This window comes from Melanerpes formicivorus, unplaced genomic scaffold (genome assembly GCF_026170545.1).
Source record: "Melanerpes formicivorus ecotype bairdi unplaced genomic scaffold, bMelFor1.0.p_v2 SCAF_12, whole genome shotgun sequence".
Classification (NCBI taxonomy): domain Eukaryota; kingdom Metazoa; phylum Chordata; class Aves; order Piciformes; family Picidae; genus Melanerpes; species Melanerpes formicivorus.
The window spans coordinates 2,461,702-2,474,428 of NW_027142364.1; the positions used below are offsets into that span (position 1 = coordinate 2,461,702).

At 43.7% G+C, this 12,727-nt stretch overlaps 1 protein-coding gene across 1 annotated transcript in view; it reads left to right on the forward strand.

Moving 5' to 3' along the window:
* The window catches only part of LOC137444370 (multiple epidermal growth factor-like domains protein 6), a 246,621-nt gene that overhangs the window by 226,803 nt on the left and 7,091 nt on the right, over positions 1–12,727 (forward strand). The window contains exons 28-33 of the mRNA XM_068144947.1: positions 396–524; positions 747–875; positions 2,628–2,759; positions 8,175–8,303; positions 9,193–9,318; positions 9,960–10,088. Of these exons, the coding sequence (XP_068001048.1) occupies positions 396–524; positions 747–875; positions 2,628–2,759; positions 8,175–8,303; positions 9,193–9,318; positions 9,960–10,088 (774 nt within the window). The remainder of the gene's footprint in view (positions 1–395; positions 525–746; positions 876–2,627; positions 2,760–8,174; positions 8,304–9,192; positions 9,319–9,959; positions 10,089–12,727) is intronic.

Sequence of the window (12,727 nt, forward strand, 5' to 3'; positions counted from 1 at the left end):
TCCTTCTCTGGAGAGATTCCAAACCCACCTGGACATTCTGGTTGACCTGTCTTGGGTGACCCTGCTTTAGCAGGGGCTGTTGGACCAGATGATCTGCAGAGGTTGCTTCCATTCCTCACCATTCTGTGATTGTGTAAAATCAAGTGACATCACCATCTCTGTATTTGTACTGCAGCCTATGACTAAGCCTTTGCAAACTTTCATGTGCAGACTCATGAATGGCCAGTACTAAGTACTTATGATACTTTGAGTATATTCCCTTTCAATGATATTTTCTGGGCATGCAGTCTTCTGCATCCCTCTGGCCATGTGCAAGAAAAGTATTGGCTCATTTGCCCATGACAGGTGTTTTCTATACAGTGGGAAGAACTCTTGCTCTCTGCTTCTCCTCACAGTCTGCACCCCAGGATTTTTCGGCGAGCGCTGCGAGGAGCAGTGTGACTGCTTGCATGCCTTGTCCTGCCACCATCAAACTGGAGCATGTCACTGTGAAAAGGGATGGCGAGGGAGGCACTGTGACAAACGTGAGTGTCTGCTGGGTGTCTGTGAAGGAAGAATCTGCTCAGGGTATATATTGCTCCTGGATCTGGAGCTGATGACAGGGTCCTTTAGTTTCCATGTTGCTCTGGGGGAATCAGTCTGGAGGTGCCCAAAGGGATGGGTGTGGTAAATCCATTGGTGGGGAGTAGCTCTGTCGTGCTGTTCTCTGCCCCATGCCCTAACAAGGATTGGTTGCACTCTTGCAGCTTGCTTGCCTGGCCGCTATGGCATAGGGTGTGCCCAGCGGTGCCGGTGTCCAGCTGGTGTCCCCTGCCATCACCTGACAGGCCACTGTGGCTGTCCTCCAGGATTCACTGGCTATGGCTGCCAGAAAAGTAAGTTTGGTATAAGAATGCAAACACTAACCTTGAAGATTAATTAAGAAATTAATTTCTTAAATATAAACCTGATGGTATAACGAAGAGGGAGGAAACAACAACCTCAAGCAAGGGCTGCTTATAGGTCATCCCTGTGGTTTGTCTAGCTTGGCAGGATTTGCTCTCTAGGTTTGCAGCACTTGGGCTGGCAAGGAGTAACTGAGGTCTGAACTGAACTAAAATGTGCCCTTGTTGCCAAGAAGGCCAGTGGTATCCTGGGCTGCATCGAGAAGCAGGTCAAGGGAGGTTGTCCTTCCCATCTGCTTTGCCCTAGAGAAACCAGTACTGGAGTATTGTGTCCAGTTCTGGTCTCCCCAACTCAATAGAGATAAGGAACTACTGGAGAGAGTCCTAAAAAGGGCTGCAAGGATAACTAAGGGACTGGAACATCTGTCTAATGAGGAAAGGCTGAGAGACCTGGGGCTGTTTAACCTGGGGAAGAGAAGGCTGGGAGGGGATCTTATTAACGTTTATAAGTACCTGAAGGGTGTGTATTGAGAGAAAGGGACCAGTTTATTTTCAGTGCCCTGTGACAGGAAGAGGGGCAGTGTGTACAAACAGGAACACAGGAAGTTCACTTCAGCATCAGTAGAAACTTCTTTATTGTGAGGGGGACAAAGCCCTGGAGCAGGCTTCCTAGAGAGGTGGTGGAGTCTGGTTCTGTAGAGACTTTCAAAACGTGCCTAGACATGTTCCTGTGTGGCCTACCCAAGGTGATCCTGCTTTGGCAGGGGAATTGGACTAGATGATCTTCAGAGGTTCCCTCCAACCCTGACCATTCTATGAAAATAGACTGAGGAGATGCCAGCGGAGCCTGGCTCCAGCACATGGCCTTTGCTGGGCTGTGGGTTATGCTGCAGATCTGCTTTCTGCTGGCCTTGTCCCCATGAGAGACTGTCTATTCCTGCTGTTACAGCTCATGGAAATGTCATTATCTGTTTTTTCTTCACTGCTGAGCTTGGCTGTCTGGAGCTGTCTGTGAGAGCGGGCTCGTTCTGTGACCCTGGCTGTGTAATGCTCTGTTCTGTACAACCTTTTCCCTGAGCACCACTTTAGCAAAAAGAAAAACAGCAAAAGAAAAAAAAAAACCAAACAACCAAAAATAACCAACCAAACAAAAACAAAAACCCCCAAACCCACCCCAAAATTAAAAGAATTGACATCAATGTCCCATATCCTCCACTAAAAGAATGTAAATCCTGACCCACGAGCAGGGCAACTTAATGGAAATGAGATGTCAGAATTAGATGTGGAAGGTTCAAAACCTGTAGGCCATGTGGCTGTCAACAGGCAAAATGAAACCATGCAGATGTTGGCACTGCAGCAGCTTTGCAACTTAAAGCTCCTTGCAAAAGGCACAATGTCTTTATCCACATGCCTGGCCCCTTGTGAATTATGCTGTTATTTTAGACAATTTTACCTGACATTTCCCTATGATTTTTTTTTCTTTTCTTTTTTTTTTTTTTTTTTCCTCCTAGTGACAGGAAAATTGTATCTGGCCCTTGACAGTTGGGCACAAATTGACTGAACAAAACAAAATCAAGCAGTGAAGTAACCCCCAAGTAAATGTAATAAATCCGAAGTCCCTTAGGAGAGCGTCGTTCTGTAGGCAGGGATTTTATTTAATAAATTTGAGCTTGGCTCTTTGTTTGAGTGCTATATTTACCAAGACAAATTTAATTTATTGGCTTACATTTCCTCTTCCCCAAGCTTGTCCACCAGGCACGTATGGTAAGAACTGTAACCGAGTGTGTCAGTGCTCGGCTGAGAATGAAGAGTGTCACCCAGTGACCGGCGTCTGTGCATGCCGCCCGGGGTACCATGGGGCCCGCTGTCATCTCCGTGAGTATCTTTGTGTGCTGTCTACTTTCTGAGCAAGGAACAATATATGCAGTAGTATGTGTTGGCACAATCCCAAGCAATGATAGAGGCTGAGCAGCAAGTCGTTTGAGAGCAGCCCTGAAGAAAAGGGGTGCTGGTGGATGAGAAGCTCAACATGAGCCAGCACTGTGCACTTGCAGCCCAGAAAGCAAATCACATCCTGAGCTACATCACAAGAAGCATAGCCAGCAGGACAAGGGAGGTGATTCTCCTCCTCTACTCCGTTTGGGTGAGACCCCTTCTGGAGTACTGTGTGCAGTTCTGGAGCCCCTATTACAAGAAAGATCTGGAGGTGCTGGAAGATGTCCAGAGAAGGGCCATGAGAATGAGCAAAGGGCTGGAGCTCCTCTCCTATGAGGACAGACTGAGAGAGTTGGGGTTGTTCAGTCTGGAAAAGAGAAGGCTCCCAGGAGACCTTATTATTGTTGCCTTCCAGGATCTTAAGAGGGCCTACAAGAAAGCTGAGAAGGGACTTTTTAGGGTGTCAAGTAGTGAGAGGACTAGGGGAAATAGAACAAAACTAGAAGTGGGTAGATTCAGATTGGATGTTAGGAAGAAGTTCTTCCCTATGAGGGTGGTGAGACACTGGAACAGGTTGCCCAGGGAGTTGGTAGAAGCCTCCTGCCTGGAGGGTTTTAAGACCAGGCTGGATGTGGCTTGTGAGAAACCTGCTGTAGTGTGAGGTGTCCCTGCCCATGGCAGGGGGGTTAAAATTGGATGGTCTTGGCGGTCCCTTCTATCCCTGATAATTCTATGATTCTATCATCTGTAGCAGTACCTCAATGATCTCTGGAGATCTCTTCCAACACGTAGCATTCTATTCTATGATCTTCAGTGCTGACTGAGGAAAAGTATGGTTAATTCACAATAGAAAAATTATTGTGGGTTAATTAACAATAATAAAATTACCTGAATTATTGCAAATGATTAATTTAAAAAATGATAAAAACTATTAATCTTTTTAAGTATTCAAACAATAATGTTGACAGTAAGACTCTCTTACTATCTCAATTATTTCCAATTTCATGGCACACTGAAGAATCTTGCTGTCATTCTCTGCATTTACACTTCTCATCTTCAGCTGCATCTGGATATTGTGTAGCCCTTTCATTTCAAAATACGCAGGCCAAAACAATTCCCCAAATCTCTGTGTGCTCAAGGCAGGACAAATGTTTATTGGAAACCAACGAGCTGCAATGGGCAATAAATCTAAGTGGTTCATAAAGTCACTTAAGTTGTAGGGCCTTCTGAGGAGCAATCAAGTCAAACAAATTGTTACCCTGGATTGAAACAAGGTGACTGGTGGAGAGGACAAAATGCTGATTGGCCAAGTGCTCCATCATAAAAAAATATTCCCAGATCCACATGTTTCATGCCAGCCTTTTAGGGCATCTCTAAAGTCGTTTCTGGTGGAACGTGGCAATTGATAAGAAACATGAACCTAAGTTTCCTATAAAGGAGACAGTTAATTACCTTTTTATTTACAACTTTAATTTTGGTTTTACTCCATGGCTTGTAATAGTCTTATTTCACACACAAAAAAAACCAAAACACCAAACAAACAAGAGCTGTCATGTTTCAAGCTCAGTCTTTCCTTGGTGAATGCTGATTTTCTTCCCTTAGGAACCCAGCACAGCTTTTTTGGGGGTGAAAATTTGGATAGAGAGGCCAGCTGCAGTACGTGCAGCTCTGGAAGGGTTAAACCTGTGTTCTATGCCTTAGCTATAAATAGGCAAGAGGCTCATTCCAGCGATGGACATTTGTATTACCACCGTGTCATCACAAGTTATTCTTTAAAATATAAATGTAAATGTAAGGATTGATTCTTTCATCCTTTATCCATCAGTTCTCACTCTTAAGTGAGATCGAAACCCAGCCTTCAACATCTAGGCTAGAGCCATCTGGATCCATTATACATTAGATGATAATAAATGTTATAGCAGAGCAGTAGTGGAGATCAACTATTTAACAGCATCATTTTAAAAGACTTAATCATGGTTGGCCTGTTACTTTTGTGTAGCAATCCTTCAGAAGTCATTACCTGTGTGTGTCATGCTAAATCTCTGTAGCCTATGGTAAATGTCCTCCAGCTTGCTTGGATCCTCCACCTTTTATTTCAGAATTTGAAAACTTAAAGCATTAACATTTACCCTGAAGTTCTGGAAATTACTTACAGAAGGAAACCTGCATTTTGCTGCATTCAGAGTTGATTTTGCCACACACTTCTGGCATAGCCAGAATTAAACCTATAGCATATGAGACACCAGCCTTCATGGCATTGTGTTCTCTAAGATTCCCAAAATACATGGCGTAGGCAGACACCAAAATGGAAGGAAAACAGTTTAGCTGGGAGTTATATTTAGCTTTAGGTCAGTGGTACGAGAGATTGTGGACCTGACTCTGAAGTGACTGTCTGATAACCAAGGACAGCTAGCGTGACTTTGGTGGGAATACTCTGTGTTCCCACCATCCTCATTACAGGGAGAACTGGGGCTGCTCCAGGATGAAGAAGCTTTCGATATAATATTAAAAACAGCCCAGGGAGCTGCTCCCAAAGACGTGAAGTGGGCTTCAGTCCAGTCAACATGTGGTTGGATGCTGCTGGAAGCAGTTTCTGGCAACTATTGCTATATTTATAGTACTGTGAAAAAAGGTTCAAGAAAGTATCTATAAAAGGTGTTGTTGGCTGGGAAGTCAAATTTCCAGGAGCCAAGAGCAACGAGGCTTTCATGTTCTCAAATTTTGGAGTGAAGAGCTGAAACAGCCTCTTGGCAGGACTCAGAGGAAGCAGACAAACTAGCAATAAGGTTCCCATCACTTGTCCATAACTCAGTGGACAGGCAGATCTGCTTGAGTGAAGTTGTGAATAAAAAGGAGTAAGTGGTGTTGTAATGGATAAAAAAATCCCCGTGCTATGTCTCTGTGACATTTACTGGGCTGGATGAGCCCTGAGCCAGAAAGACCTCAGCAGCTTCACCTTCAAAGCTGTAGGTAACAGGATGCCTCAGAAGTGACTTTTTGACAATGCAATTAATAACATTGGTAAGAAAAACCTCAGTGTATGCAGTTGGTGTGAAAAGATTTAGGAGCTCTTGGTCATGGCAAAACCACCCAAACCAGAAAGGGGAAAAAAAAAATAAATTCAGGATATGAGTTAGAAATCTGGCTACTGCTTCTGCTGTTCTCAGAAAAACCTAAGTCAGATGCACAGGAAACTGTTAAATTAGAAAATGTCTTTATGAGATAACTGGTGGTTAGAGGCTAAGCCTCTTTATAAAGGCAGAGCCTCCTTTAAATGGCAGGATACTGTGTAAATTGCCCTAGCTATCAGCATAGAAGTTCTTCTCCAAACTAGTAACAGATGAGATATTAATAACCATGTGGAGGTCACAGCTGATGTGTTTGCCCTGCTTGTGCTGTTCCCTCTTGACCTGAAATAACTAAAATGCTGCAAGGTTAAAAAAAATATTGGTGAAGGGGGAATTGCTGCATCCCTTCCAGTAACAGAATAGCTCTTACTAGTCTTGAGCTGAGGAACAATTCTGACAGCTTTGCCATGGAGAAGTAGCATGATTGGGAGTGTGGGAAACAGAATTAAATCATAAAAAAAGAAAAAGAGAGAAAATCCAAATGATGACTGAAGGGAAACGGAGGAGGAAAAGAGACACTCACTCTGAGTCCAATTAAGTCATTGAATCTGGGTGTGTCCTGAACTTCATGTCTTGGTGGAAATGAAATGGATGGTGCAGGGCTCACTCCTTGATGCCAGAGTTTGCACATGAAACAGATTTTCTGTACTGACAGATGGAAGCACTGATGACGAAGTATTCATTGAGAAGCAGCCATGGTTGAGAAGGGCCAGGGAGAGAGTATCTGTATGCTCTAAACACGTGTATCTGTTTAGTCCTGATGATCTGCTATCCTCATTTGAGCAGAAGCCAATTTCAAGCTTTATTTTAAAAGGTTTCTCCTAAGCTCACCCTCTCTACTGAGTAGTTAAAAAAAAATCCAGAGATTTCTCCAGCCACTCAAACCATGCTTTCATGCCTTCAGAAAAGAAAGAAAATGTATAAAGTTATTTATTCACAGATTGCATGAGATCTGTTGCTTGGAGACGTACAAATATATATTCAAGCAGATTTCCGAGGCAGCCATGGGTTTTCCTTTTGCCAGGGGACAGAAGGAAGGAAGAAGAAAAGAAATACAGAGGTAGTAACACTAGTATAAGTGTTCAGTGATGATCAAGTTGCTCCTGTAGTGCCATGTGGCCCTCATCCCTCTTCTAGTACACTGGAAAATGAAGAGAACCACCTGCATCTCCAGACTTCAGTGGTGGCATGCTGGAGTCAACCCTAGCAGATTGGGAGCACATGCCTAGCAGCCCTGCCCAGCTCTTTTCCTCCTTTTCAACCTCCATCACTCCAAAGAGTATCTTGTAACATGAACTAAGCATGGCAGATGCATTCATGATTTCCTCATCTTATTTTCAGTGCTCTCTCAGCATTAGCTGTCCAAAACAGAAACCAGGAATGAGGGATACCACCTGGAAAACCTCTATTGCCATGTAACTTTGGCTCAGCAGTCCGTCCAGGTCTTGTGTTTCTTCTGGTTGTTCCAAAATGTAGCTGCTTTGGTTTTTTGTTTTGGTTTTTCTTTTTTTTCCTCAGAGAATTTTCTGGATTTACATTTAAAGTATCTCTCTCTCATCTGTGTCTTCTGAAAGTTTTTGTTCCTCTCGTGCACATTTTCACAGTCTTCAATACATAGTCCACCAAACGCCAACTCCATTTTAGAGGGAAAGAGCAGATAATAGGGGAAGGAAACTTTCTCCAACTGAAACATTTTTAAAAGATGGGACCTGCCCCAGTATCCATAACTGGTCAGCTAAAATGACTGCTAAAAGGAGCAGAGATAGCTCACAGCCTCTCATCATCTCAGGCAGACCAGGTTGTGTTGCCCAAAGGAAGAAGGATCAGGGCTCCATCTGTTCCCACAGGAGAAAGAAGGGGTGTGGGTTGATTTAGAACAGAAATCCAAGATGAAAACCTCTGAAGAGCTGGGCTTGATTTTCCTGCTACCATCACATGTGACAAAAGGGGAGGAGGGGCCAGAGCCAGGAGCAGTTGAACCAGGCTTGGCAGCAGGATTTGGTCCAGCCCTCCTGAGGTTTGACACTGAAAGTCAGCACTGCCTTACTGCCCCAAGGAGTGCACTGCCCAAGGCAACCATCTGCTTGTCAATGCCTACTCCTGGCCCTCTAGAAGCCAACAGAGTTAGAAAAGGACAAATCTAATTTTGCTTTAGAGCAACAAAGCGTTCATGACACGCAATGCAATGGCAACGTGGCCTAATTGCTGGTTTGCTCTTTTAAAACAGGATGCCCAAAAGGTACTTATGGTTCCAACTGCCAAAACCTCTGCAAGTGCATGAATGGAGGCCACTGTGACCCCGCAGCAGGGACTTGTGATTGCGCGCCTGGCTTCATCGGAGCCGACTGCAGTCAAAGTAAGCCAAAGCTCCTGTTCTGATTCCTTTCAAAACACAGCAGAGAGAATAATCTGCATAAGAGCTTGTCAGCAGAAAAGCAGACAGAACCCAGCCACCTCCTCCTTGAATTGTAAATCAGGATTCCAGCTTTGTAAAACAAAAAAATTTAAAAAAAAAATAATAAAAAAAAATCTCTTAAGAAATACTTTTCCCTCTCTTCCGTGTGCGTAGAAGCGGGGACGCTTATCCCAGGATTACAACCTGCTTGCCCAAATTGATTTCTAGAGTGAGTTGCTCAAGTTCCTCCTTCCTGTCCAAAATTTCTAGGTTGAGAAATTGTCTCAATATTTTGCTTCGCACTGTGGTGCCATTAGTTTCAATAAGCAGGGAAAAAGATCCAGTTTTGTCCTGGCAAAACTGGTAAAGACTCCATGGCAACCTACTTTTTTACTTCTCTTTTTCTGAGCTAAATGTATGTGGCTGAGTTTCTGTGCTGTTTCCAAAGCTGTGATGATCTCTGAAGTTCTCTTCAGCTTATTCAGAGAGAGGCAGTGCTTTAATGTTTAGTAGCCTCTAGTTTTGCTCTTCAGCATAAGACAGCATTGATATTAAGGAAGGAAAGATGTCTTTATCTGGGGATTACCAGCTGGTATTTCAGTGGTACTTTTGGTAGGAAACCTGCTAAATGTTCCATGTGATACCAGGGGTTATATTTATAACTTCAAATAAAGTTTCAGAAGAAGAAACAGTCATGTCTTTGGATTGGTTTTGGTTCCATAATTGCTTTGAAGCACCTTAGCTGGAACAAAAATGAAGCCAGCTCTACCTGTAAAATCCTGCCTGCACTAAAAATGGAAGCTGGTGTTGGATGCCCAAGGTGTTTAACAAGCGGTTGTGCTTCCTTCAGCTTGCCCTGAAAACCGATACGGGAAGGACTGCACCCAGTTGTGTGCCTGTGGTAAAGGTCAGTGTGACCCACGGACTGGCAAGTGTACCTGTCCTTCTGGCCAAATGGGACCTGGCTGTCAGCAAGGTAACAAAGCGGGACCTGAGGTCATCTTGTCAGCTGGGCGCATACTTAACCAACCAGCAAATAAACTCAGCGCCAGGCATTGTCTGTAGCTGTGCTTCCCAGCGCCTTTGCTTGATCACCTTGCAGTTTGCTGTACTTGGCCCCTGGCCCTCTCCGCTCCATCACCCTCCCTTTATCCTGCTCCCCATCTCCTGCCTGTATCTCACTGCTTTGCTCCATCACGTTCAGTACCATTGCACTCCACAAAGCTGAAGTGACCCCTTTCAGAGAACGCAGTGCAAACAGAACATCAAGGTGGGGGGAAAGGGTGGGTTGTACCATGCAACTTGAGCAGAGAGAGGGCTCTGTGGATGGATGGGGCTAAATTTAGAAGCAAATTTTTAGAGCTGAAAAGGTGGAGGGAGAGAGTTTATTGAAGAGGAGGAATTGAGAGATGGGACAAAGTGAGGAGAGCAAGAGGAGCAAATGGAATGTAGTCAAGTGAGGAAATATGATGAGCGTGAAGTGTCCCACAGCCGTGGGGAGACACCAGGCACATGAGGAGACTATCATTGTATTTATTCCCTGTCGCCTTCATCCTGGTTTTTTATGATTCATATTTATGTTTTGGGTTTTTTTCAAACTTTGTTAATTCTCTGTAGTGTGTCCCCAGGGACAATATGGCCCCAACTGCCACCTAACATGTACCTGTCAGAATGGTGGCATCTGTGACCACGTGGATGGCAACTGCACCTGTGGGCTTGGCTGGACAGGAAGATGGTGTGAGAAAGGTAATTGTCTGCTTTGATGATGGTGGATGTGTACATTCAAGCAGGGCTTTCCAGTGTCTTCAGACCCACAAAAGGAGAGAGTTTTCATTCAAGGAGACCTTTTCCCAGGTGCACTCTTGGAATGTGTCAGTTTGAAAGGGTCCTTGATGATCTCTGGAGGTCCCTTCCAACCCCTAATATTCTGTGATATTGTGTGTGGTCACTGTGTCCAAGTCCTTGCTTCTCACATTACCTAAAACTTAATTATATGACTACGAGCACAATCCAGATGCTCCTTGAACTCTGACAGGCTTAGTGCCATGATTCTCTCTGTAACTTCTCTCAGAACTGTCCCTAGTTAGAGATTTAGGTCTGTTTTTTCAGAGGCAGTTTCCTCATTAGTCCTGCTTTGTAACTCATAAACTCCTTAGTATGGACTCTTAGTCCTCATCCTGTCCAACTTTTGTGTTCTTTTGTTGATGGGAGCATTGTTTTGTATCTTCTTTCATGTGTTCCTCCAAGGTCAGAAGCCCACATCTCCCTCTCCCTCCTCTCTTGTTATGTTCTCTCTTGTTACTCTCTTCCCTTTGACACTGGACTGCAGCTGAACTTCCCATGTTTTAATTTCCCTGCTAGTGCAATTCTGACAACATCTGTCCAAAGCAATTGAGATTGTCCTGCATTCTCACTCTTGCCTCTCTGTGGCAGCTCTCCCATACACAAGACAGAGCACACTTAAACAGAGTAAGATCAGTTTTCACTCCAGAAACCCTCCTGCCAGCCCAGAGTGGAGTTTTACCATGGCTTTCTGTCCATCTATCTATATCTATATAGTAATGGACTTAAACATTCAGGGAAATATGAGTTTACAGAAATAATGTCAAATAAAGAGGTAGTTCTGAGTTGATATTCAAAACAGTGTCATTGTTAAATCTCTGCTGGGATACAATCTCCCCAACAGTCTAGGGCTTTCATTTTGCAGCCTTTTAGGCCCTGACATCTATAGAATATCCACTTCAAGCTCCATACTATCTTGGCAAAGACCTGGTGGTTATAGGACAGTCTTCCTATATAAAAATGTTGTGTGGAAATGACATTTTTTAACAGAATTCTTCAAGGCAACTGTTTCACTTTGCACCTGAGAAGACTCAGAGACCTGCTTTATGCATGTGTGTGTGTGTGTGTGTGTGTGTGTGTGTGTGTGTGTGTGTGTGTGTGTGTGCAAAGATGGAGAAAAGGAAAGAAGCTGACTACATGGCATGTAGTCACATGCTGACTCACAATGTGAATACCACTGTGGGTAGGCACCAAAAAAGTGCAGTTTGGCAATAGCTGGCTAAACTCATGCTGGATGGGTCACATTTCTTCACCTCTGTTTCTCCATGATTGAAACCTCTGTAACCACTCTTGGACTGTATTTGTGTTGTGAAGTGTTAGGAGGGTCGTGCAAGTGTCACCACATGGAGTAGAGGATCATGAGTGTATCCTAGACATGCGCTTAGATAAAACAGCTCTGAGGTCAAGCACAGAGGCAAACATGCATACAACATACAACAGACTGTGTGCTCTATCACTAGGAAGAGCTTCACTATTGATCTTTTGACAGAGCTAGCCAAGTTATTGGAAAAATTGAGTCCTGATTTCCCCAGCAGCGTGGGTCTGAATGTGTTTTGACTAGAAAGCAAAGACAGCTAATCAGGCATCCTTTTTCTAGTGATTAGATATGATATTCTTGAAAGATCTTGCTTGACATTTGCAGAGTTATGAATCTGATTATTTGGACAGCCAAGCTCGTTTAAGTTGATCTGCCCAGAATCAGATCATCAGAGCAGTGGGAAGTCAGCTTGTGCAGAACTGATGCCTAGGGTAATTACTTTGGCACAGTCACTTTTGCATGACTTGGCTTTCAGTAATTTGAGACATGTTTAGGTCTGTAAAAGCAGATATCTCATTAGAGATGGAAAGTCTGTTGCTATGTGTGAAAAAGAGATCCTCCTGGTTTTATTAGGCACTGGAATAGTGCGAACTCTGATGATAACACAGAGGAGGGAAAGCTTCATGTTTTCTTTCACACTTTTTAAGTGTCTCAAAGAAAATATTGCTGTAGATAGAGGAAAAAGGCAGAAACTACCATTTATGCCACTTACTATATGGCTTTGCAATGCATGCTGTGGGTCCAACATTGAGTACATGAAGAGACAAGTAGGGAAATTATGTTCAAAAATCTATCTAACATAAAAGATTTCTCATCAAGTGTGTAAACCATAGACTTATAGAGTGAGTTGGGTCAGAAGAGACCTGAAAGATCATCTAGTTCCAAACCTCCTGCAGGGACATCTTCTGCTGAACCAAGTTGCTTAAAGCCCCATCCAGCCTGACCTAAACTTCTTCTTTACATCTAATCAAAGTCTATCTTTTTTTCATTTTAAAGACATTAAATCTCATCACTACATTCCCTGATAATAAGTCCCTCCCACCTTTTGTACAGTCATCTTTGCAGCCCTAAATCACAGAAGCACAGAATGATAGGGGTTGGAAAGAAAGCTCGGGAAATCTGGTCCAACCTGCTAGAGCAGGTTCACCCAGAGCAGGCTGCACATACTCACAATATCCAGGTGGGTTTTGAATGACTCCAAAGAAGGAGACTATACCACCTTTCT